The 27162-nt window shown below is 43.7% G+C and overlaps 2 protein-coding genes across 2 annotated transcripts; both read left to right on the top strand.

Moving 5' to 3' along the window:
* Positions 1–2772: 2772 nt before the first annotated feature.
* On the top strand, positions 2773–6346 carry LOC144097278 (uncharacterized). The gene is made up of 3 exons (XM_077630023.1): positions 2773–2795; positions 4437–4517; positions 6011–6346. The coding sequence occupies exons 1-3, from the start codon at positions 2789–2791 to the stop codon at positions 6145–6147; spliced, it is 225 nt and encodes a 74-aa protein (XP_077486149.1). The 5' UTR covers positions 2773–2788; the 3' UTR covers positions 6148–6346.
* Positions 6347–15916: 9570 nt separating this feature from the next.
* On the top strand, positions 15917–27154 carry LOC144097277 (thiol S-methyltransferase TMT1B-like). The gene is made up of 3 exons (XM_077630022.1): positions 15917–16316; positions 17941–18090; positions 25798–27154. Exons 1-3 carry the CDS (start codon positions 15942–15944, stop codon positions 25906–25908), a joined length of 636 nt encoding a protein of 211 aa, XP_077486148.1. The 5' UTR covers positions 15917–15941; the 3' UTR covers positions 25909–27154.
* Positions 27155–27162: the final 8 nt, after the last annotated feature.

Here is a 27162-nt window from a genome sequence, read left to right as displayed (position 1 = left end):
TTCTTTACGCCTTAATGTTTGAAAGCAAAAGAAACGGTTGAAATCCCACTGGTCTTTTCGGCCCCTCGACTGTAAGGCCGCAATTCGCCATGTGAGCGCAAAGTGCAGCTCTCCTTTGGCAGCAACGCATTCGCTCGTACTTGAACATTTAGAAACAGAGCCCGCCATCTTCAAATCTTCACGGATGGCTCTGTGAAAAAAAGTCAAAGAAGCTAGCGCAGTGGCTTTTTACATTCCTTCTTTGGACTGTAAGTGGTCTGTACGCTTTACTGCTGTCGTATCCTCCACAACGGCCGAAAGTGTTGCTATTGAGGCGGCTTTACGGAAGTTAGGGTCTTCTCTGGCTCAACCTGTCGTCATCCTAGCTGATTTAAAATATGCTCTTCTGAAGTTAGAGCGCGAATTAACTACTTATGCCTTGTCTATGAGCTCTCTGTGCTGGTTGCAGAATCTGCACAGCAAAGGCTTTACTCTATATTTCCAATGGGTGCCCTCTCACATAGGAGTCAGCGGCAATGAGGTGGCAGAAAGTCCCGCCCATAAAGCTCTGTCAAAAAATCTATAGCAAACAGTACCTTAAGATGGAAAAAGTCTCTACAGGAAAACGGTACTCGATTATTTCAGTACCCTGTGGAGTGCGCCCTACAAGCCGTGTGTGGCCAAGGGACTGAGATGATCTCAGGCGACTCTACTACATCAAATTCACATAACCTTTGCTCGCACTTCTGTCTGGATGTATAAAACGGGCATGACATCGTCTCCGCTCTGTTCTTTATGTGCTGTGTGCGGGGATATCGAACATTATATTATTTACTGCCCAGAGTACAACGCGGAAAGGTATGTAATGTTCGTTTCCTTCAAGAAGACAGGAACTCTTCGCAGTACAGTTCAGACATTGTCTACCCGAGTGGAAACCAGACACACAGAACTGAGCTGCCCGCCTTACTTTAACATTTCTGCAGGACACTGACTTTGTTTCTAAATGGAGACCGCAGGAACGGACTATGGTCTACTGTGATTGAATGTGTGCGTACATGGTGTCTTCTGGAGTGGACTATGTTATACTGTGAGTGAATGTGTATATGGATTGTGGGACCGCAATGGACTATGTTCTACTGTCACTCAATATGTGCATAGATTGTGGCTTCTGGAGTAGACTGTGATGTGTACTGTGTGGAGTGAATGTGTGCATAAACGGTGACTGCTGGAGTGGAATATGGGCTAATATAAATGACTGTGCCATAGCTGGGTAGATCCGTCAGGTTTTAGGACATTATTAACACAGAAATGACGCTATGGTGGAGCAATTGCCAGCGGAGTAAGCAAGGCTAATCCCACCTGGAGCATTCAACACCTCAACTCATCTCAACTCTTGTCACTGTGCTATGCAGCTGAAGCACGCGCATGAAATCCACCGCGAGCAGTTGCTACTCGTCCCTGTCCGTGATGGTACTCGCAGGAACTAGGAACCCTTGCAACAACCACAAACAGCTCCATATGAACGCTTCGTGACACCGCCTCCGCGTAGGCATTGCGTCGCTGTTAAGAGGCGTTCTGTCAACGCCATCAGCGTAGATGATTACAGCACTAAACTAGTGGAACTGTCGCTCACCGCTGTCGTACGCTGCAAAGCTCGCAGTTGGTCTGAACACCCGTAATATCAACACGCGGCCAATATAATATGCTTCGCGGAATAGCTGCCACCACCTAGGCGTCGCTCCCCAGTTCAGTCGATGGGCGGCCATCTTGCCGCGGCAGAAGTGAGGTGGAGGGGCTTGAGACGTCACTGACGGCACGTAAAAAGCAGCCAATAGTCGCAATCCGGTGGCCGGCCGGACCCGCACATGTGCACAAAAGATGAAGTTAGGCAACTTTCCATCCGGTCGCCGGACGGGGCGGACACCTATTGTCTGGACAGTGCGGTCCTTCGTCCGCTCGCTGTGTAGATGGCGCAAAAAAGCGATCGCACAACGGCCCTTAATGGCCAAGGAGGAGCTAGAAAACTCGGCTTCGAGAAACCAGCCTTGCAACAGCCGCAGCGTGACGTCACAACCACGTGAAAGGCCACAGCTACGCCGGGAGTCGGAGCGGCCGCACCGCGGAGCCGCCGAACGGGCGTATGTTGGCATTCCGTTATATATTGTTACGGGAGTGAACGCATAGGGCACGGCGTACACCGACAAAGTGCCCTGCGCGGGAAGCGCACGGAGGAGCGAGCGCGCGCAGACGAAGTTAAGGATTGGGGGCCACCTGCGGTGTTTCTTTGGCTCTCTCCGTCTTGGTGTGCTTTCCTTTGGGCGGGACCGTCTTCCCGTTGCAATATGTGCCGTCTGAGCGAGTGTCGAGACTGGTGCCTCTTAGGGTCGCCATTGGTGACAAAAGTGTGCCCAAAATTTTGGCGCAGATTGTTCGGAGCGGCGTCAAGCAAATTGGCGCGATTCGGCGCACAAAGTTGTTCGTCGAGTTGAAGCACGATTTGTGTGAGAGATTCGTACCGACGACCTTTGGTCCTCAAAACCTTAACGGGGGCGACCTACGGAGGGCCGTCGCGGGTGAACCAGTGGTCGCAGGGGGGTCGGGGAGTACAAAACGAATGGTCGTTTACATGTACGCGCTGGTATCCGAATTTGTCGAATATGTAGGTGAAAGAAACTTAGCTTACTCTCTTCGTTTATTTTCCCATTCGTGAATCCTTTTAGAATTTTAGCCATGGATACCCAGCCGTCAGTTGCGACTGTGTATCAGTGGCTCTGGGCCGAGTCTGATGATCCCGAAGACATTTCTGGCAATGCAAGGTATATGGAAAAGGATATAGAATGCCTGACCATCTAAAACAACAGCCAAACAAATATTTTGCTTTGCAGCTTTAGTTCATATAGAGGAGCTAAACCAAAGCCAATTATTTTACTTGCATGTGTACGTGTTAGAAAGAACATCGTTTACACGCGCCTTACTGTACTAGCACCGCGGAGGTGCATGAAATTCAACCAACCCCGCCCAACAATTCTGAACAGGCGCATTTTTCAACGCTAAAGGGGTTATGAGCCCGATTTTTTCATAAAAGATTTCCCAATAACAATCAATGTATCCGCAGATTTCCCGACTGCAGTTTTTATGGCAGTCTGAACTGCTCCTTGAGAGCGATCGAAAACATTTAAAAGGTTCTGCTACACATCAGAAGAACGGACCGTTGCCTTGAATATTTTATTTACTACCTTGCAATTTTCATATATTCATATTTTTTGTCCAAGAATGCTGACGTTCAGGGCACTGGCTTCCAGATGTCACATGCCAACTGCTCACGTGCACTACAGCGGAAGAAAAAAAGCATTCCCTTGTTGCTCTCGCCTCCTTTTCCTTTCATGAGCAGTGACGTAGTTCTACGTGGAAGATTTCATGAAGTAACTGGAACCAAGTTCGGGGAGAGAAAGGGGTGCTCTAGCTGTTCTGATATCAGTGGGTTCGACATACGTGCCACTGAACAAGGCGAGAAATAGGCTGAAAATGTTTGTGTCGTACACAAAAATAAGCTGGAACGAATATCGTTTCATGTGAGATAGGTGGAAAGGAGGTTTCAACAGCTACTTACGTAGAACCGAGATTAACAGTGTACGCAATACGCAGAATCTTGGTGTCTCAACAAGGAAAGTTTGGAGACATTGAATACATGTCTACACCGTAGGTAACACGAATAACTTAACGCAAAATGGATGCCGAGGGTTCGTGAATATCTCCGTTTGAATTCAAGTGGTAAAATTTGGAAAAAAAGACAATTAATGCTAAAGTGCATTCTGATTCACCGTTCACTGAAAGCTAACCAACGTGCTTTGCACAGAGAGGGTCGAACTGCTTCCGAAGCACATGAACAAGAAGTGGGTTATTGGTAAAGAAAGCCCTGCCGTACCGCGCCGCAAGGTTCTTTTATCACACTGTGCTATTTAAAGCGTCAATATGAATAATATTGTATTGAATCTGAGAGCACTGACGGTAATGAGTAGCATTTTGTGTGAACGAACGACCCTGTCTTTACCACTCATTTCTTCTGAAAATTATAGATTTTTTTTACATTCCCTATTTAGTGCAGTTGTTACGAGAAATTCACCTTGGTTTGGAAGAGGTGCCTAATGCCGTTTATTAAAGGCTGTCAATTTTTCTGAATAAGTTCTCAATCTGTTATAAAATAATTTCAAATAAAAGAGATACTTGTTTTTATAACTTTCAAAAAATATTTTTACCTAAATTGCACCTACGTAGCAGCTTTGTGTAGTCTTGTTCTGCACTTATCATGACTGTTGCTCCACGAGACGTTTTGTATTTCTTCGGCGACTGAGAGAAATAAATATGAACTCTATCTCGCTACTAAATCATGAAAAAAAGTTTGAAATAATGTTTATGTCTATAGTGAAAAATTGAATCCACTGTTAAAAATATTTCAGATCCAACTGAGATGGAAGCAGTAATCTACTACACTAACTACGAAAACTGCGTTGTCGGCGACGTGGACTATCACGGACACCGTAAGCCGACAATATGTGACACATATTGGGAAGAGTTTCAGACGCGCCGTAACCGACGTTGTCATCTACGGCAGAATTTTAGTACTAATGACGATTGTCGATTCGGGCTCTTGCTTGTCATGGCATGTAAAAAAAAAAAGGAAATGGTACGAAAATAAGGATATTCTAACGCAAATATGGTATATGTACCGAATTATACTAACTCATAGGTGGCTTCTTTTTCTAAGCTTCAGCCTAAAAACGGCATGTCCGTTGATCGAATGAGACGCCGAAACGATGTAAATGTGCGATTAAGTCTCTTTATAATCAATGGTCCGACGAAATTACGTCTGTTCAGGCATTGTTATAAAGAAAAAGGAATGCGGTCACTGACCATGTCATGAAATCCATGTTGAATTTCATGAGATGGTCAGTGGCCGCATTAATTTTTCTTTAAGTCTCTTTATGTTGCCATTGAACGTAATGCGTAGTTAGGACGTTCTCTATGCAGTACCGAGCTCGTTGTGGTACACACTGCCAATACTGTTATGTTGCGCTTGGACGCCTGAAAAAACAAAGAAATATGATGTTTGGCCATTCTACAGGAAGTGATTCACTAACGCCATGCACACATTCACGCTGATCAACAAGCTAAATCGTGCGTCGACGAATAGTGTGACAGTGTGGTCGGTCGAGGCGGGGTCATTATTATATCATGTTATATCTCAGCTAGCTGTTAAGAACAACTAGTGCGTTTCACTTAGAACGCGACGAATTGCGCTTCTTTTGATTTTGTTGAAATGTAGCAGAAGTTAGGATAATGTTCCACTCCTCGGTAAAATGTGACCGATGACAGCGATGACCACTTCGAGGAGTTTAGGATGATTAAGTGACTTATGGAAAGATTTTTATGAGGCTACCGAGACAGGACATGTATGAAAATATCCACACTAGCGAGTGATTGTCGAATCTTTTCAACCAGAATGCATTCGGAGTGTGAATGCTCAAGCATTCCGAGAAATGCGCTAACTTATATTATTGTTTGCTTCATTATTCTTTAGAAAACCCACTTATTCTGAACTACATCTCTCTAGTTATGTTAGTGAATAAGAATAGCTAACCACGTACCGTAGACAAATCTACATGTTACTGTAGTAGCATGGGGAATTTAATACCGTACAGTTTTACTTCAGCACTGCCTTGTGTAACTCAAGCCGAAATTTTTATTTAAGACTAAGCTTAATATAGTGCGCTGAAAAGCCCGATGGCGATCCGGAACGATTTCACCAACTCGTCATGCCACTTTCGGTGCAAAAATTTTATATCCGAAGAGAGAATGAAAAGAAAGAAGGAAAAGATGAGAGAAGAATTTTTATTCTATGATGCTCATTACCTGGTCGTCGCAGTATTGATAAGTACTAAAGATTTGTTCGCAGAATAAAGAAAACTAATATTTTCTTAAGAACATGCTCTGTACTGGTCTTTTGTTCTTTTTCTCATATCGTGCGTGCCAGAGTGCTCACTTTGGGTCAAGAGAGAAGTAAAAGACGCTGTGCCGCAAGACTGCATTGACCACTTCGTGGATACTTGTGGCGTCATCGTGCCTCCGCACAGCCGGGATCTCTGCTCTGATGACGAAGGCGATTATTAGCGCCAGGAGCAGAGCCATGTATGTGCTGGCTTTGCAGCACCGCAGTAATGTCGAGTGTCTGGTACCAATGCTTCACACAAGCTGTTTTACGAGGTGCACCACGGCTTTCTAAGGGATGTTATGGCAACTGTCTTCCTTATTGCTACGCTTTTGTGTTCGTGATGAAGGAGAAGGGGATTTGTCAATAAAGATAGGTTATAAGCACTTCGTGTGTTCGAAGCTTTACTCTGATGCCGGGCAGTGGGTATCAGAAGCTGGCGCACGCTCACACTATATGCATATAAAAAATAATCACACATGATAAATGTGATCTATACGGGAGAGTATGTGCCGCCCACCCGTGACGGCGACCAATGGCGTGGTTTCGTCCATCAATCACCGTGTGACACGCCATGCCCCTTTCTATTCACCAGATCCAATCCAACAATCATTTTATCATGGCGTACGCCCCCGCAACTCTCCCCGCCCTTCGACTATGTCGGCGACCGCGGTTTCTCTATCTTTTACACCCGCCGCGGTGGCTCAGTGGTTAGCGCGAACTACTGATCCGGAGTTCCCGGGTTCGAATCCGACCGCGGCGGATGCGTTTTTATGGAGGCAAAACTCTAAGGCGCCCGTGTGCTGTGCGATTTCAGTGACAGTAAAGATCCCCAGGTGGTCGAAGTTATTCCGGAGCCCTCCACTACGGCACCTATATCTTCCTTTATTCTTTCACTCCCTCCTTTATTCCTTTCCTTTCGGTGCGGTTCAGGTGTCCGTCGATATATGAGACAGATACTGCGCCATTTTCTTTCCCCCAAAACCAATTATTATTATTAATATTATTATTATTATTACTCTCGCACCCGTCGCCAACAACTGACTTGCCATCTCTTCCTTTCTCCGCTTTCCCCTGCCAAATTTCTCCTTCTTGCCTTCTTTCCTCTTCCTCTCGCCCTTTCCATTCCTCCATTTCGCGTCCTCTCGCTAGAGGCTTCACTAGCGGGCGCCAGCGACCGAGAATTTTTCTGCTAATGGTGTTTCTAATATCAAGCTACTAAAAAAACGCACGAGAGCTTGCATAAAGACCTATTTGAAGGCGATTTGCATGTTCCGCCCTTAGATACAAATTCGGTTCTACGGTTGTCAATAACTGCAAGCTCTATTTGCGGCTGTGTGCCGTAAAAAAGGGTAGAAGATAAATAGAGAAGCTCAAAGAGCACAGGTAGAAAATCACAAGGCTGGACGATGATGATGAAACATTTTAATCGGAACTAATGATCGATGGCGGTCGATACCTCTATTTCGAAAGTCCATTGGACCTAGCAGCCGCTGTTGCCCTTTCGGTCAGCTCCTGCTCAACCGTCAGGCCGGAGCCGGACAGCATTTCCTCGCACCGCTCGATCACCGGTTGTTGTATCCTTTTTATTACTGTGTTGTTTTGGCAGGACCATACCACGTGGCTCGTAAGGTAAATCCAACGCTAGAAGGATCATTTAAAATTGGATAACAAATCACTCAGGCCAGCTGGTGTCCATGTACGACGATATTAAGCAGTGAAGCTGGAAGCATCGGGTGTCCCATACCGAAAAATTTCTGGACAAAAACATTTTTGAAAGGGAAAGAGTTTATGAACGCATTTTTTCATATATTCTACATTTTAACTAAAGGAATCAATATATATCAGACCTCTTGGCGCCAAACTATAATTTTTTTCTATTAACGTTTTTGCTATTTTGAAAAGCGTCAATTATTGCTTTTCTATGGCAGCCTTAACTACTTGATGCAAGCGATGGAAAAGCTTTAAAAGAAAGATCCTGTTGCAAATCGGGAGAATGTACCATTATCTTTAATATGTCCATAAAGATTCCTTAAAAGTTCGCGATGTTAAAAATTTTGCCCAAGAATGTTAGACATGGCTACAGGCGGCGTTTTCATCGCATAACAGAGGGGCAACGGTGCTGAGCCAGCTGGCACTGGGCTATTGACGCCACAGTATCTGCGTTGTACTAATGTTTGCAGGCGGCAATCACCCCCGTGTCTCACTGCTGCGATTGGGGAACACCGCTACGAACATGGAGCAGTCCCGAGTTCGACTTCTCCTCCCGGAAGCTGACCTCACTACTTTGTGATGATAGTTATGGTAACGTCCAAAGGGAAGGCTGCAGCAAGCCATTACCTCCTAGACAGCTGCTGAGGTGTGCGCCTTCCGCCAAGACGTCCTCTCTTCGCGTCCTACTTCTATCCCCGTCATGTCCCGTCGGCACCGGCAAACCAGTCCGCCGCGCCACATTTACTTGCGTGGAGTGTTAGTGCGCTGCAGTTGTACTCGATTGCTTTGTCTTATTTAGTTGCTGTTCACCCACGATTTGTGGGATATGTTGCTTTTGACATGCCGAGCAAGTATTGTGTAGCGACATATTCAAGTAAATGCACAAGCGATGAAAAGATTCAGTGTTTACATACCGATAGATATTGGTGCTGTGGACAAAGTAGGCTGAGGTGATTTTATGGATTTTGCAGCTAATAATGAGGACAGAAATTATTTGTCACACTGCGCTTTTAATGTACGTATAAAGCGTAAACTCAGTTATCCGTTTTTAGTCAAGCGAGACCCATAGAAACGCGTATTTCGTTTTTTCCAGTGCATTATCATCATATGCTCCAAATTTAGTTTGTATGCCGGTAAGCGTGCTGCATGGCATTGTCTACTAGGTGGTACGTGTTCTTGAATTTTCTTTGAAAACAGCGCGTCTCCGCCAAGGATTAGCGCCTGCGTTTTCCGGACGCGCATTGCGCTTGACGAAACAAGACGCCCACCCTGCAAGACCATCACTAGAGAACAACCGAACCCACCGAGAAGCATCACAGGTCGCTTCGTGCGATTTTACATTCCGCAGCTTGCTCCCGCAACGAAAAAAATTCAGCGTAGGGTTTCCTCCCTTTATTAACTCATACAAAATTGAAATAGTGCGAGTGCCTGATGTGTATACGGTTAGTCACCGCCGCAACTGTGCACTATTTTTAATCATTGTGGACCAGAGCGCATCTGTATTGTACTCATTCGTGACCGTATCTGTTGATTCAGAGATAAATGAGTTTTTTTCTGGCCAATGACTTAAGCGTTTGGAAATTTTTAATGTGTTCGGGCAGGCTTTCCTGCTCACTTTGTTTTGAACATTTTTAAGTGCGATACCTGTAAGGAGAAACTTAATGAGAGTGGTCATGCTGAGAGCATCACGGGCATGTACCCCCTCAGAGCGAATCTCAGTCGAGGTGGGTTAAATTTTCCTGGCGCATGCGTGGATAATGTTGTAATACACCCTGAGGTAGCTACGAAGAAACTGTTGGAGCTTGAAAATGCAACGCTGTTAGTGCAGATGTCTAATCACAGGCATATCCCTTGGCGAAAAAAGCCTGCGCCAGAAATGCATTTCAAATACATCGTATTAATTTCATATTAATTTTGCATTTTTTCCATATATGCTTAAATTGCAATACGAATGCTTTCCTAGTATGGTAGGAGTAATATTTTGAACTTTGTTACAAATGCGTCAAAAATACATTTTCTGTCTGCTTAGTATATTTATTACACATTAAAAATATACTAAAATATACAATTAATATATTAAATATATTAAAAATAAACATATACTAAAATACACATTATATACTTTACAATACTTTAAAAATGCACTAAAATATACAATTAATACTTTAAAATATATTCATCTTCGGCTTAAAAAGGTTTACTAGTCGGATTCCCGGATGATACTGATCAATGTTGTCAACCGCAGAAGTAACAACAGAACTCGCTATAAGCATCAGGTGACAGACAACCCCAGACAAAGGCGTTGTCATCGAGTAGTCTATGACAGTGCAATTTCACGTGAACGGGACCTGAACGGGAAAGACGCCGCAACACAGGAAATGCCGACGGAAAGTTACGTCAGCAAACAGGAACTTCGCGACAGGCGCGATGCTTGGCTTGGCTTATATATGCCTCCCGAGAAGACGCACATTATCCTGCCCTATGAGGTGCTTTATGCTCAAAGACTGTGGGAACCCAAATTGTCGCACAAGCGTCGGTGTGGTCGCACTCGAATCTGCGGTCTATCTAGAACCGAATAGGTAGTCGTAACTTGCGTCAGACATAGATCAGGAGTCGAACTGTCAGCCAACAAATACATGGGCGTCTATGGGAGCCGCTCGGCCTTGCCAGTCGGGGTCCGTTCCGCTGGCATGTTCGGGCCCGGAGGCGCGCATGGCGCCGTTGCCGGTATAATGCAGTCAGGCTGTCCACACATAACTTCAATAGGTGGTGATTGCCTTTGTGCTAGAAGTTACCATAAGCGAATGGACGACAGAAAAGGGAGAGTTTTCACTGTTACCGGAAACGTGATATCGAGCATTAGGTTGTTCCACAGCAGCTTGAAGTGTGCTGCAAATATATGCTGACGCGGACCACCCATTTGTTAGTGTTGAAGTACCCTACGCACGAATTTACGAAAGTACACTGAAATGCATTGCCAACATGTTACTTCCCGAAACGCGATTTTGAGTACTAACTGTAAAACGGCAGCTTGAATTGCGCTGCGAATACGTTTACGCAGACAGCTCATTCGTTAGAATTGAAGTGTACTTTGGACGAATTAATGCCGTATTTCCGAAAGCACACTCTCAGTACACTGCCGACATGCAAAGGCCATTTCCCGAAAGGCCATTTTGAGCGCTAGATTGTTCTACGGCAGCTGAAAGTCTGCTTTAAATATGTTTAAAAGGACTGCCCGTTTGTTAAAATTGAAGTATACTTCAGAAGAATTATTTCATATTTAAAAAAAAGTACACTTTTCATACATTGGCAAGATGCAAAAACCGCATTCATATTTTTTCACGTGTTTGAAACGGGCTCGAAACATGCTTTAAGCGACGTATACTTCTGACGAATTATATTCATATTTACGAAAGTACACTTGTATTATGCTGACAAGATGCTGATACCGCATTCATATATTTTCACGTGTTTGAAACGTGCTCGAAACACGCTTTATGTGACGTATACTTTAGACGGATTAATTTCATATTTACAAATGTACATTTTTCATACACTGACAAGATGCTAAAACCGCATACATGTTTTTTCACGCGTTTGAAGCGTGCTCGAAACATGCTTTAACTGACGTATATTTTGAATGAATTTCGTATTTACGAAAGTATCTTTATTATGTGACAAGATACTAAAACCGCATTCATATTTTTTTCACGTATTTAAAACGTGCTCGAAACGTGCTTTAAGTGACGTATTTTTGGAAAATTGTAAGAATATACTTCGAATACCAAGCATAAATTACAGGGACCTATTTCCGCCATTCATGACTCTAAAACAATTGTTATACATACATTATAAATATACCGAAGTATATTCCAAACGTATTAGTTTTCGCTAAGGGATTTTGTGCAGCATATTGTTACTGAGAGCCTGCCACAGTTCAAAGCAACTGCATGAATGCGAAAATGGCCCTGAAACTTACCTCGCGGTTAGCATTATAGCAAAATGTGCTAGTGCATAGCAAAATGGACAATCAGAATCTGCAGCCGCAGTGCAGATGCACAGCTCGAGACGAGAGCGAAAACTGTTCCAGCCCTGACCTCTGTTTTCCTGCTGTGCCCAGCCTTCCCAATCGAGCTTCTCGTAGCAATAAACCATGTTTCACTACGAACATAACCAGTGTAAGAGGAGGCTGTGGCTCAGCTTTTCATAATGTTTTCCTAGGAAAAAAAGACTGGTAATTCCATTGCTATATTCATCAGTAATTTCAGAAAATAAAAAGTTTCTCCAGCCCGGAGTTGGCGCGCTTTAACTCACTGTCACTAGATGGCGCCACAATGTTCACATTCAAACACTTAAAGCGACGATGCGTCACGGCAAGCAGGTGTCGAGTTGTGCTTTTTTACAGCACTCGCAACGCAACGTGCTCTGCGTATGCAAGCTTACTGAGGTCTACGTAGGGAAACTGTCAACTGGCCAGGACAGGCAAATGTGTCTAGCTTCACGGGCACATTTGAAAAGCCGCTGAGTCGGCTGTTAGCTGAAGTGCAGCCGGTACGTCTTCATATGCAGAAAAAAAAAAGATTATTGAAATGCATGTATTCTCTCACTTCATAGAAATGATTGCAATGCATCCGTATTTTAGTTTGCATTAACAGCTGGGCATCTGCCATCATCATCAGTCGTTTTAGCCTTACGGTAAGTCGTTACGGGAGAGACGGTACGCTAAACGTCTTCTGGCGTGCGCCGCGCTAACCGGGAAGTCCGGCGTCTGGTAACACGGTAAACGGTAACGTAAACATGGTAACGATATGCTATAACTCTCTATTAATGTTAAAGTAGCGTGCGTTGGTCGGCTTGCTAACTATTTTATCGCTCTGTTTGTCCCAATGAAACTAGTGTAACTACTCCAGCGTTATTATCTGAATTTTATGTTTCATTTTTTTCGAGAACTTCCTTAATACCTACTAGACCTCACAGGGCTCTATAAAGTAACGCACTAAGGATTATAACTCATGCTTGTATTCTTTGACTATGCACGTCCCAGTGATTCTGTTACTTTTGCGTTTCGCTGCTGAGATTTAGGATGAACGTTCTTTCCAAAAGGCAGATTCTTTACTATAAACAAAATCGGTTAACCACCTGATATATGAGATTTTTCCACATAATAAAAACGACCATTTGGTTAGAAAAACATGATGCTCTAAAATATAATATTTCTCATTGATCTTATAAATGCCTCTGCGCAAAATATGCTTTATTTTCACTCCCTCTCTTATCCCTTCCCTTACGGCGCGGTTCAGGTGTCCAACGATATATGAGACAGATACTGCGCCATTTCCTTTCCCCAAAAAACCAATTATTATTATTAAATTGCGAGACATAAGCTCAAACAAATTTTAATTTAAAACAAACTGAAATGGGAACAAGGAAAGTTTCAGAAGACAGATCGTTTCCCATTCACCAAAAAATTGTAGAGCCGCCGCGGTGGCTCAGTGGTTAGGGCGCTCGACTACTGATCCGGAGTTCCCGGGTTCGAACCCGACCGCGGCGGCTGCGTTTTTATGGAGGATAAACGCTAAGGCGCCCGTGCGCTGTGCGATGTCAGTGCACGTTAAAGATCCCCAAATGGTCGAAATTATTCCGGAGCCCTCCACTACGGAACCTATTATCCTTTCTTCTTTCACTCCCTCCTTTATCCCTTCCCTTACGGCGCGGTTCAGGTGTCCAACGATATATGAGACAGGTACTGCGCCATTTCCTTTCCCCAAAAACCGATTATTATTATTATTAACCCGTTTATGGTGATGATATTGATGATTCTTATGTGTGGGTAGTGGTCATATTTTTTTTTGCGCAGCAGTATTCAAGTAACTATGGGAAGGCCCGAATTAAATTTTGTGGTTTTCGATTCACACCAAATGTTGCAGACATTTGGTGACACATGCACTGAATCGAACATGCCACGATATCGTTAACTGCCTGTATTAGCAACAATAAAGGAGCTCTTGCGAAATGCTACTATGCGTCCCTCATCCATTTTATAACTTCATGGTAACTAAATTAATTTCTGGAGCTTTCTCCTTCATGCCACCGGTACTCGGCTTGCCTGTTTTTGGAAGTGAAGAAGCTCGATGCCTGTCTGCGGCACTGGTAAAAAACACTCGGTTCTTATATATGGCGCCATGAGACTAACGGGTTGCATATAATTGGCACCGCGTTAGATCATTTTTACTCAAGTTTTATAGCGTGGTACTCCTGGACCTTTGACATTTAGATCCTTATTCTAATCATCCTACAGTACACCAAAATCCTGCAGTCGATCAATATGTTCAAACAGCCGCAATCGACCTCTGCCCAACAATTGACGCCAGAGCGAGAAGCTCATTACACGCCACGTTCTATACCGCCATGGGCAGCGATAGAGAGTTTAATATTTTGGAGAACGAGAGCCATAAATTGTTTTCTTTCTTGAAAAAGAAACAGCTGGAATGTTTGTCTCCCGGAATTTGCGGGAGCTATCAATGACAGGACAGAAGCTTGGGGGCTGACATTGAAAACTCCCGCTATTTGGTGTGGTTATTTTCTTCGGGATCATATTTTTCGATGGAAAGACAGCAATCCCCCGAGGTCTCAGTAGTGTTCTTAATGATTCAGTAGGCACTCTAAAATAGTGATGAATAACTGCAATGCAGCACTAAAAAATCATTGTAATGGTTCCGTACTAAAATGGTGAACCAAGAAACTGTTGTTCGAGCAGTCACATGATCTAGGTTGCTGGTCCGCCATCTGCTTTTCCGCTCACAGCGTCGATGCCGCCGACGTTCAAATGCAGAACGGTAGCCGTGACTGATATGTATGCATGGAATGATTGTAATAAATACTGTGTCATGTACCTACTGCGCCATCCATCATATAACAATATCATGAATATCAAATCTAAACAACAACAAACAATGCAAAACAAAAACCACCGAATAGTAGCACACATAATTCACAATTCACGCTGATCGACCGCTATTTTTGAGAAAGTGTTTTGCTTTCCTACAAGCGACTAACCAGGCGAATGAGGGCGGCAAGTCGTTTTTGTGTACGCGTTATATGCGCGGCATCCTTGAATTGTTGTGCCGAACTGCCATTTTATAGCTTGCTAAATTACCAGGATTACGAGTAGGTACTCGCACAGTGAGCTCCGTTTCGCTTTACCTCTAATGTGGAATCAAAGGAGGCGCCGAACATTCGTCGCGAGGCAGGACCATAGTGCGTCTAGCCAGTTACTGAGTCATTCAGCAAACGTTCGCACCAGGTGATGGTTATCAGGAAATTCTTCTTGCGTACGTAGAGTTGAATCAGGCATTATGCAACATCAGAATATGAATGCGAGATATATGCCTTGGCTCAGAGGAAAAGTGTATTGATGTCGCCATGTTCATAAATGCATCAAAGTAATGTTCGTTCCGTGCATGAAGTTGGGCTATAGCTGGCTTTCCATGCCCACAAAATTCGCTCAAAAAAAAAGCGACGACAGAGAAGCAGAGACAGTACAAGCTCAATTTGCCGCTCCTGCTCGGTCGTTCAGTTTTTTTGGCGCTATGTAATGCACTTCCAATTGCACCAGGGTATGTGGATTATATTCCAGGTTCTTGCAGAATGCGTCAGAAGGCTGTTTACGCTCATGGTGGGTAATTTATGTTCATTATGCGAGAAAAACCGGTTATCCCTTCTGTTAACTACAAGCCATGTATTTGCGCAATTCTTATTTATAACTTGCGTTTGCTTAGAACTTCACTCAGCTTTCTCCCATTCTCTTTATATCACGCCCCTATAACTTTTCACTCCCCTATTTGCTTCTGCTCTTTGTTATCAAGCGTTTTCATTTTGTTATAAGAATGTTGCTCCTGTTAAACAGTGTAGTAATATTAAACAGTTTACAACCCTTTCCGGCAGGTTTACCTAACTGTGGCAGCTGGAAGAGCCAACCAGCTGCTGGCCGTCGCTTCGACGTAAATCACTTGACATGACAACCGGGATAATGAGTAGAGAAGTTCTATCTCTGAGCGCGGTCGTTGTGAGCCCGTCCAGCAGCTGTTTGGTATGATGGGATATAAACGTCGCAAAATTCGCGCTGAACATCGCTGTCTGTCAGGCGCCACCTGTGGCACGTGCCTACCGCCTGCTTCCACAAAACAGGCGGTCTACTATTCTAGCGACTATGGAGCTAGCTTCAACCTGGCACACACGTGCGGATCGGTTGTGCTGGTCTGCAATGACGCGTTGGCTCAAGCAGCTTGCGCGGCTGCTGCTTTTGCTCTTATCGCAGTTTTTTGGGCTGGTCCTTCTATTCCCATTGCTGATGTCACACAAACTGCGCGAGCTCTACTTTGTCGCTTTCTTCCGGCTTGTGGGAGTCCTCCATGCGGATGCTTTAGCTGCGACTAGACGCGCTGCACTGAAGCCGCTCCAGTCTCTGGAGTCTCATGACCCCACACTCCGGGAGCTGGGCTCGCTCAGGGTGCTCGAGATTGGCGCGGGATTTGGGGGCAACTTCGAACACGTGACGCGCCCCATCAAGTACACCAACGTGGACCCCAACAAGGAGTTCGGAGCCATTTTCTTGAAGGAGCTTAAAACGTACCCCCAAGTGAGTTCATGTCTCCAATATTGACGAGGTATAAACACCCTGGTTCGAGTGCCCCGTGTCTAATTGGCATTTGTGTTGTCGCATATCACGACGATAGATTCTGTTCCTCTCAAAAAGCGGTGGCCAAAACAGGCAGTCTTTCAATTTGGCCTCCCATTTAAGAGAAACAGAACATGCGTGAGATGCCTCTTGTTACTAGTGTTTCCACCTCTTTAGTCGAACATATAAAAGGTACAAAATATATAAATACGAAAACGTGAAGCCCATAAAGCTTCCTCAGTGTACACCGCCGAAAGGTCTTACTGACAGTTTCTGTGTCAAGTGTTATTTGCACAAAGAGGTACAGTCGTTTGATACGTGATTTCCGCCAAAAAGCCAGACAACAAGCGCTCCAAAGTACGGCTCCACATTTAGAACGCTTCAGTTTAGACAAAAAATGAATTTAGTTGAAAGTGCGCCTTAACGCTGTTGCCCACTGTCAGGAGTAAAAGTTTGTACACTGACATATCTTTTCATGTGTATATATTTAATACATATATGCACCTACAAGAAAGCCCCAGCACCGGGCTTTTCATACGTGCGTTTTATTATGAAACTGTAAGAGCGTTATGTTATGTAATATGTAAATTTTTTACTGTCTTGTTGATACTTATTCATAAAGTCCTTGCACTGCTCTCGAAAAGGCCCTTAGATATCGCCCTTAGATGATATCGCAGTTGAAGCACTAAACTCAAGGGCAAGAGTGACATATTTCCTTACGTGTCGCCAGAACACATGCCCGTTTCGTTCAAGTACAGTACCTTATCATGTATTTACCATTTCAAGTACCTGGGAGACGCTGTAGCCAATCATACAAGTTGCCACATTATGAAAATTGGTGCTCCTCAGTTGCTCAGTGGGCGAAGCAATATAAAGAGCGTTCTGGCGGGCCACATAAACCGATGTTTTCGGCCATGATCGAGATAAGGAAAGGCATCGAAATGCAACGCCGAACACTGCTATCAGCTTCTAATACTTTGTTCAATATTTTGTTTTATTCTCTCAATATTAGCGCACTGCCATTTTTAAGTTAAAAGATTTTAATTATTCCTTGGCACTCTCACCAACCCCCCCGATCATCCTCGTGGGTGTTCACCTTTTCAATAGAGGCGAACAACAGCTTATTTCTTTTCCTCTTCCCTGAAGTTTGGAAAATCCCCAAATAAAGAAGAACCACGCTGTTGTTGCTCTCGCCTTGAAAATATAGGCATCATACGGAAAAAAGTACATTCGAAATAGCGAAATGCCCAGTATCAGCAACGTGGCGATGCTGTGAGCTCACAGCAAACGAGACTGACTTTCTACCTCCGAAAATAAAGGAACTACCGTAGTCACTCTCCGGCAGACGGGTAGATGCAGAGAGTTTGAACCTGCTGAAGCATTGAACTGAATACGTGCGTGCTGGTGTATTGCGCTCCTAAGCTCCATGCCCATCCTCACAACCTTGGGGCGGGCATGTTTTTATTCCTGCTACGAGCGACATAATAAGAAGTTCCTGCACCCGGCAGAAAATCAGTGCAAAAGTCGCGTATGCTTACAATGTATCAGTCAGTATAGCTTTCTCATTTTATGTTTTGCTTTTCAGGTTGAACTGGAGCGTTGGTTTCATGGTTACGGCGAAGACATGAGTGAACTTGCGGATGGCCACTTCGACGCAGTTATTTTCACCTATCTGCTGTGCTCGGTTAAAAGCGGGGAAAAGATTCTGGAAGAGGTCCAAAGAGGGCTTGTAAAAGTGCGTTGTTTTTCATTTTCATGCTGAAATTATGTGTGGAGTGTAGTATTTTGCTTCCCTTTTCGGCAAAATAATTGAAACATTGCTCGAAAACTACAACGACCCTGAAGCACTATGAGGGTGACATTCAAGCCAAACATAAAGCCGCACGTACCCGAAATCCTATGAACTTTCCACCTGAATGATATCCAGTACAAATAATTACACCACAATATAGCCAGGGCAAGGTTCTAACCAGCTACGCCGGAATTGGCGTAGTTTGGTTGCTCGACCCTTTCGACAACTCGGCCAACTCCGCAGCCTCTTGCGCTGTGTGTTAGAGAATGTCGCCGTTCACAGTTTGTTGTGCGCGGGGAATCTTTGTTAGCAGCGCTGATGTGCGGGCCAGCCCTATGTCGAATGAGAAAGAGAGAGATACGCTGAATGCGCATCTGAGCATTGCAAACAAACGTGGCTGACCGCGGTTGCACCTAAAACAATAAAAGCGGTTGAGGATGCTGCAAGCACTTTCAGTCTGGGAAAAGCCACTGTAGCGGAAAATCACACGCAGACACCATGGGCGCTGAGCAGCTAGGACTGCCGAGCTAGGTGCTAGCTCGAGCTAGGAGGCATGGGCACCTTCAGTAACCAAAAGGCCTGGTCAGCATTCAATATGATATGCTTCATATATGATAGGAAAACTGTAACAGCTTCTAGAGTTTTCCATTCCTTTCTTAAGAGCAATCTTAGGAGTGTCGCCCAGGTACTGAAGGAACGCTTAATTTGACAAATATTTGGCCACTTATAGAGCATGCTTGATTAGCTATCGATGCTTTATAGGTACTCCTTGATTGTGACAGAGGCATCTGGTTGCTCGCGGTGTGCTGGTCACGTTCCGTGAAAGCTGAACATTTGAACTTTGGGTTTCGGCGTTGCCATCGACAGATTAGGTCGCACAGGGAGCCCCAGTCCCATGAAGCTTACGGTTAACCTCTTGTGCCTATACTTTTGGGTTCCTGTTCTGGCAGTTGAAAAGTTAGGCAACCATATACGGGACATAAAGAAATATAGATTTTGTTATTGAGAAGAAAAGCAGCATTATTTTAACTACACGGTGAAGAGTCTTTGTTGAGGAGATTCCTTTTGTTTTCCTTAACTACACGTTGACAAGCGCCAGGTACATTACGCAGATGGAACATTCAGATTTGTTGTTCTCTTTGAAATATATGTAAATCTGATATTTATGGCTGTACAAGGTCCTGCTGTCGCGCTAACAATCGTCGGTGTCCACTCCTTTCGTCAACATGCGATCGCAGGTCAGCGGTCAAGAATCAGTGCAACTTTTTTTTAAAGAAGGAAGAGGAGAATTTTTTTTATGTAACTGACACAAATCGCCTTGTGTCTCGACAGCTGTCAACAGAAAGATCAAACTATGCTTAGTATGCAAGAACGAAAACATCATTTCAGCCTTTGCTTCTGTGAACCAATGGGCGACAGAGGTGCGAGCCACCTCCATGCCGCACTGCTTATCAGCTTCTCTCCTGGTTGCAACCGTAATTCTCAGCCGCCGTTAATCACAGTGAGACATGATATTGCCGCCATGCACGACTGTGCACTACGCACATGTTTATTTGCATTTCGACATTCTCAATTGCCTCTTTTTTGCAAGAGCAGGGACAGTGCAGACAAGATTGAATCACTAATCTGAGTTGCTGTGCTAGTTGGTGACTGAAAATTCTGCGGACTGCACATTGTGGAGTCACTGCTGCTCAGCGTTGTGGATAGTTCGTGGCAGGCTGCCTGAAATCTGGGGCCAACCGGCTAATGGAATCTAGGCATAAGCACCACACCACGTTGTGGGCTGCGTTTATCATTTCTCCAAAAAGGTTAAGGCGCGTTCCTAACGGGGTTGGCGTACATGTTTTTTGGGCACCTCAAAGTTCGAGCACTTAATAATAATAATAATTGGTTTTTAGGGAAAGGAAATCACGCAGTATCTGTCTCATGTATCGTTGGACACCTGAACCGCGCCGCAAGGGAAGGGATAAAGGAGGGAGTGAAAGAAGAAAGGAAGAGAGAGGTGCCGTAGTGGAGGGCTCCGGAATAATTTCGACCACCTGGGGATCTTTAACGTGCACTGACATCGCACAGCACATGGGCGCCTTAGCGTTTTGCCTCCATAAAAACGCAGCCGCCGCGGTCGGGTTCAAACCCGGGTTGAGCACTTGTACAGAAAGGCGAACTTTCCACGGCTTTTAACTGATGAGCGCAGCAAGAGGCCGGAAAAAGGTTTCATTGAGCAGAATAAAGGAAAGGGCCAAAGAACTAGAAATTATCTGTTTTGTTTTGTTGCAGGCGTCACGAATGTCATCTACCAGGTACCGTTTACGTGTGGATTGTCCTACGTTCGTAAAACGACGCGAAGCCTCACTGATCGCCCAGGAAAACTCACTTGTCTCTGAAAGCCTCTGACCCGAAACAGCAATCTGGAACTCTAATGTAAACATGTAAGGGCGTATTAATGTGGTCTCACATTTGCGTACGAGGGGAAAGGAAAAAAAAGCCTACGTTTGTACACGCAGGGGACCATATTGCGTTAGTAAGACCTTCGTTACCTTGACGCAAAATGCAGTGGCAATTGATATTTCATTAAATATGGGTTTTGTGTTTTTCAATTGTTTTAATTCAATTGTGTGCTTGCATTTTTCACGCGCATTTAAACGCTCTCACGCTAAAAATATCCGTCAGTCGATAGTCAGCGCTTGCGTGATTGTCATAGTCCCATTGTGTCGCCTTTTTGAGCGCTCTCATCTGGCCCGATTTGCTGGAAATCAGCAAAAATAAGCCAGAACGATGCCTATATCGCCGTTTTATCTGGGGGGACTCGGCTGCCCTGGCAGGGCCGAGGCATGGTTTGAACTTGTTACTAGGTGTGATCATTAGAACGTAAAGTTGGAATCCGAGAGAGATGGAGCAGATATGTTAATTTTGCGAGCAAAAGCAGTGCTTGCCGGTTTAATAAATAATAAATGGGGACTTAATGTGTTTAGCCTACAGAAGCATCGCATGGTACTTGACAAACGCTGTAGTGGAGGGCTCCGTTTGATTTAGACCGTCCTGGGTTCATTAAAGACAGGGGACATCGTACACCATAGGTGGTGGGCATTTTTGTGTTTCGCCTGCATTTAAATGTCGCCTGGGCCGGGATCAGACCCGCGACTTTTGGGATCAGTAGCCGAATGCCAAAACTACTGCGCCTCCGCGGCGCATCGGCTGAGTCTTTGCAGCGGCTAATCGTTCCGAATGAAAACTCGATCGATTTCATGAAATTTTGTGTGCATACTACCTCTTTGCCAAAAATTTACAGCGACCTCTAATTCCATTATATGCTGACAATGCGGCGGCATTAGCGGCTTTTGGTGCCTTTAGATCACGTTTTGCTTCATACGTGCATGGTTGTCTTTGTAAACAGCCAATCATCCCTTCGGGCCATCTTGGAAGTGGTTAGAGGTTTCCCATAACCGTCTCGAGGGGGCGACTGGAAGGGTATAGATGTCACTTCCGGCCTGGTGACGTCATTGGGATTACCCAGTCCGGTGACGCCACAATGGGCTAGTTTTATGACCGAATAATAATAATAATAATAATAGTAATAATAATAATAATAATAATAATAATAATAATAATAATAATAATAATAATAATAATAATAATAATAATAATAATAATAATAATAATAGGTTTTTGGGGAAAGGAAATGGCGCAGTATCTGTCTCATATATCCTTGGACACCTGAACCGCGCCGTAGGGGAAGGAATAAAGGAGGGAGTGAAAGAACAAAGGAAGAAAGAGGTGCCGTTGAGGAGGGCTCCGGAATAATTTCGACCACTTGGGGATCTTTAACGTGCACTGATATTTTTATTTATTTATTATTTTTATTTATTACAAATACTGCTAACCCCAATTGGGATTGTGGCAGGAGGGCTTAGTAAGGTTAACAGAACGCGGTCGAGCATAATCGGAACATTCAACTGGTCAGCATGTTAAGAAAAACAACAAACGGTAAAACGAAAATACAACCGAGCTGTGACGAAAACAATCAAATAGCACATAAAATAAGGCTAATGTCGGTAGTATTATACAAAGAAAAACAAAATGTTGAAACATTGCTAGTTGTTATAATACGCAGACAATAAGTAAACAGTAAATATTATAAGCGTACACTGCGAAGGCATTAACATAGTATAGGTGTTTAGTTTATGTAACGCTGCATAGTTTGACAAAAAATAAATAAATAACCATGGGTATAATAATAACAGAGCGCAAGCAACCAGGAATGAATAACTAATAACATGACATACTGTCAACTGCAATATTAAATTTTGTCAATGATGAACAGTTAGTAATGGAGGGATCAAGGCTGTTCCATTCTCGAATTGCTAGTGGGAAAAAGGAATTTTTAAAGCAGTTAGTATGGAAATGATACTCACTTAATGTATGTGAATGTTTATGACGCGTTGATCTTGCTTCGGAAAAGGAAATATATTTAGTAGTGTCGAGTTTTAGATGTCGATTTATTAGTTGAAACATGAGTTTTAGTCGTGCGACTTTTGCACGGGTCTGCAATGATTTTATTCCTTCAGTTTTCATTAATTCAGTAGGCGAATCGGTTATTTTGTAATTGTTAAATATAAATCTGACTGCTTTTCTTTGAACGGCTTCAAGTTTGGTTATATCTTGATTAGTATAAGGAAACCAGACGACGTTAGCATATTCGAGAACAGATCTAACCAAAACATTGTAGGCTAAAAGCTTAGTTTGAAAAGGGGCTAATGTGAGGCGTCGTCTAAGAAAAAAGAGTCGTTTCAAAGCTGTTGAGGTGATTTTGTCCACGTGAGCGTTCCACCTGAGGTCATGGGTTATTAGTACGCCAAGATACTTATAATTAGTCACTACAGTAAGTGGTGTGCCATTTATAGTATACCGAAAGTCGGACTTATGTTTCTTTCTAGAAACTGTCATAACACCAGATTTAGTAGCGTTGAGTGTCATCTGCCAGTCAGTGCACCATTTTGCTATAGAATGTAATGCGTTGTTAAGAGCTTCATGATCCTCTATAGTAATAATTTCACGATAAATTACACAGTCATCGGCGAACAGTCGTATATTAACGTTGAGATTAGTCGTCAGATCATTTATAAAAATCAAGAAAAGAACAGGTGCCAAGACACAACCCTGAGGTACACCAGACAAAACATTTACTATGTGGGAGGCTTGACGATTAATTTCTACAAATTGTGTTCTGCCTGATAAGTAGTTGCTAATCCAATTAACTATAGAGCCATGACCTAGAGTTGATTCTAGTTTATTAATTAATTTAATATGTGTAACCCGATCAAATGCCTTTGAAAAATCTAGTAGTATTAGATCGGTTTGCTTTTGTCTGTCTATGCTGTGGGATAAGTTGTGGACTAATTCTAATAACTGTGTTACTGTCGAAAAGCCTTGGCGGAAGCCATGCTGAAATGGGGAGAGTATGGTTTCATTTTCAAGGAAAACGGTTATGTGTTTTAGTATGATGTGTTCGAGTACTTTAGACACTGAACAGGTGATAGAGATGGGTGTGTAATTAGAAACATTTGTCCTGTTTCCTGATTTGTGTATCGGAATAATTTTGACTAATTTCCATTCCTTTGGAAGGGTACATGTTGCGAGAGATTTATTGAAAAGTAAGCACAAATACTTAGCCATCCATTCGGCATATCTTTTTAGAAAGGAATTTGGGATGTTGTCTGGCCCTGGTCCCTTTTTTGTGTCTAGATTTAACAACAGGTTAGGTACCCCAGTCTCAGTTACAGTTAATGATTCAATGTGTTTCGTTGTTCGTGAGGTCTGATGAGGGACTATACCATTATCGTTAGAAAAAACTGACGCGAAGTAATCATTCAGTTCGTTTGCTATCTCAAGGCTATCTTCTTTTGAGGCTGGGTTTTCAGTTTGTCTTTTAGGATTAAGGTAGCTCCAAAATTTTGATGGGGACGTTCTTATAAAGTTATTGAGGGTGTTATTAAAGTAATATAATTTAGAAGCCTTTATTCGATGTTTCATGCTTTGTATTGCAAGGTTAAGATTGGTCCTTGTTTTCGTGCACACGGCGCCTTGGCGTTTTTATGGAGGAAATAATAATAATAATAATAATAATAATAATAATAATAATAATAATAATAATAATAATAATAATAATAATAATAATAATAATAATAATAATAATAATAATAATTGGTTTTCGGGGAAAGGAAATGGCGCAGTATCTGTCTCATATATCGTTGGACACCTGAACCGCGCCGCAAGGGAAGGGATAAAGGAGGGAGTGAAAGAAGAAAGGAAGGAAGAGGTGCCGTAGTGGAGGGCTCCGGAATAATTTCGACCACCTGGGGCTCTTTAACGTGCACTGACATCGCACAGCACACGGGCGCCTTAGCGTTTCCCCTCCATCGAAACGCAGGAATTCTAACCAAGAAAATGGCAGATGTGCAGTGCGTGGCAAATCTGCAGAAACAATTTAACATCTTTTGCTCGAATGTGGTGGTATGGATCCGGATGTCGATGCAAGCCCTACCATGCAGCCTGTGGCCCCAGCGTTCAGAGATGACATTGATCATGTGAAGGAATCTGGAGTAAATGTTAGAAAAAGCAGTTGAAGAATTCGACGCTTCCAATGTGGTAAAAGAGCAGAAGGTAAAAACTAGATTAATTCAATGGAAAAGAAGAAGTTATAGAACTACATGCAAATACAAAAAACCAGGTCAGGAAGGAATCGCTTTAGGATAATTCATGAGGTAGTAAGGCTCTTTGAAGCTAGATCAGGGTGTATTAAGACGCGAAGCTACAAAAAGAATTTTAACCAATAAAATGACAGATGTGCAGTGTGAGGCAAATCTGCAGAAAGAATTGAACATCTTGTGCTCGAAAGTGGTGGTATGGATCCGGATGTCGATGTAAGCCCTGCTACACACCTTGTGGCTCTATCGTTTAGAGATAACAATGGTAATGTGAAGGAATATAGAGTAAATGTTAGAAAAAGCAAATTAAGAATTGGTGGCGCAAATGCAGAGAGGTTACATAAGGTTAGAATCCCAGAATTAAAATAGGATCTAAAGAAAGTGGGGAACTTTATACAATTACCACTGCTGAACAAATATACGAAAAAAAAGCCGAGCATTGTGGCAACTGCCAGCACACCGTTTCAAAGAGGAAGCTCACATCTTCCACCAATCCGTCCATCCTCAGTTGAAATTGCTAGGGAACTTCAACATTATACTCCGCATTTACAATTAACTAATGTCGTGACTGCGATAATAAGAAGGAGGGACGCAAAGTACATTATTATGTAGCCTTTTTAGGCAAATTTTGCTGAATGCCATCGGCTTGGCAAATCAGTGCATCAAGCACCGAGTTGACACAGAACGCTAGTCGGGTAATGTTTACAGCGCTTTTGAGTGTTAAAAAGTTCTCTGTTCATTGTTGATTTTTCTAAACACCTGTGTACTTTCAAATTGAATTTATTTGATAGTTTTTTTTTCGTATGAATGATTTTCGTTAGTGTAAAATAACGAGTTTAGTGACTGAGAATATCGGGACTATACATTTGTGCATGCCTTTCATCTTATATGTGACTGAATGTATGCAAAACCGGTTCTCTTTGATAAGAGCCCCTTTCACTTTCAGGGCGGACACCTGATCTTCCTGGAACACGTGGCTTTCCCCAAGGGAACGTGGCAGAGAGTCCTGCAGGACCTGATGACTCCGCTATGGAGACTTGTTGCGACTGCCACCTGAACAGAAACTCGGTAGAGCTTATAGAAGCGGCCGGTTTCTCAAGCGTCATTACATACTATGTATATCCGGATGTTAACACTGTATGGATGCGTCAAGCGTACGGGACGGCTACCGCCTGAGGTGCCGATGTATTTATAGCTCTGATTGTAATTTCAGTGACAGAGCCTTGTTTCTTGAAATCGCAGCTCAGACCACCGTCCGCACAGTCGAGGGAAGTCACCCATGAATAGAGGGCGCAAGTGGAGCGAAGGGACAGGCGCTGCCCATTGGTCTGCGCCAGGAGCCTCCGACGTATAGCAACTTCGTTCTTATTGCCACCGTGAGCGCATGATCCGGTCGGGTGACATGACGCGCAAGAAATAACTAATTAACGAAACATTTATTAAAAACTCAACAAAAGCTCTGGGGCATGGGCCTGCAGTACAGTTTTTTCAGCTTTCTATGTTTTTTCGACAGATGTGGGGGCATAGTCTTGGGGACGTTTTCAGAAAGAGAATTTGCTGGCAGCGTCCCTATAGCGTGCGCTGCTTGTGTTCAAGCCACTCATATTTGAGGGCTCTGACCTCTCGACAACCCACAGCGCCTTAGACGCGTTTTGAAGCGTTCGGCGACGTGTTACTACCGCTGGTTCCACTCATTGGTGACTTAGGTTGCGCGAAGCGCTGGCATCGGGTGCGTGCAGGAGTTTGTCATTTGATGACGAATTAGTGCGCACCCAACTCGATGATGAGGTTCAGCGCTCCCGGCTTCCACCCTCAAACGCGGAAACTTGAACGCTTACGCTTTATGGCACGTCGCAATAGAGCTCTCGCTGTAAATCCGCTAGGGTATTAAACCTCTTATGTGGCAGGGCCTTAGAGGCGATGGCGCACTGGGCCCTGTGTATGAGGAAACTATTGAGGCGCCCATGGCGGTGAAAAGCAAAAGCGCCGAGCTTGCGAAAAACCAGCTGTTCGTGCAGCAGAGGTTGCAAGGAAGAGAGCGCTATCAAAAGATGCAAAATCTACATGACATCAATAAAAAGGCCAATGACATCAGCGCGAAGACCTAGAAGTGTGTGCCTCTGACGCAGAGGGATGGCCAAATCAATGGTAACTTCGCAGTGATTGTGGCGAGAGCCTAAGTCCAGCAGCCTACTTGTGAAGATTATGCATTCTGTGCCGCCGAAACGGGCACTAGAATCAATTAAATGCAAGTGAAAGCCACAGGAACAATCAAGACATTCACAGTTGATTCTGGGAGATCTGGTTGCTT

This window comes from Amblyomma americanum, chromosome 7 (assembly GCF_052857255.1).
Source record: "Amblyomma americanum isolate KBUSLIRL-KWMA chromosome 7, ASM5285725v1, whole genome shotgun sequence".
Classification (NCBI taxonomy): Eukaryota; Metazoa; Arthropoda; class Arachnida; order Ixodida; family Ixodidae; genus Amblyomma; species Amblyomma americanum.
The sequence above is the reverse complement of the archived record's forward strand: the minus strand, read 5'-3'. Positions and strand labels throughout refer to the sequence as shown.

Excerpts from the sequence above, each read along its gene's own strand:
- LOC144097277 (XM_077630022.1), top strand. The coding sequence starts at position 15,942 with ATGACGCGTTGGCTCAAGCAGCTTGCGCGGCTGCTGCTTTTGCTCTTA. Across the intron at positions 16,317-17,940 it reads AGCTTAAAACGTACCCCCAA|GTTGAACTGGAGCGTTGGTT; the intron begins GTGAGTTCATGT and ends TTTGCTTTTCAG. Across the intron at positions 18,091-25,797 it reads TCCAAAGAGGGCTTGTAAAA|GGCGGACACCTGATCTTCCT; the intron begins GTGCGTTGTTTT and ends TTTCACTTTCAG.
- LOC144097278 (XM_077630023.1), top strand. Across the intron at positions 4,518-6,010 it reads CGTGGACTATCACGGACACC|AGTGCTCACTTTGGGTCAAG; the intron begins GTAAGCCGACAA and ends CGTGCGTGCCAG.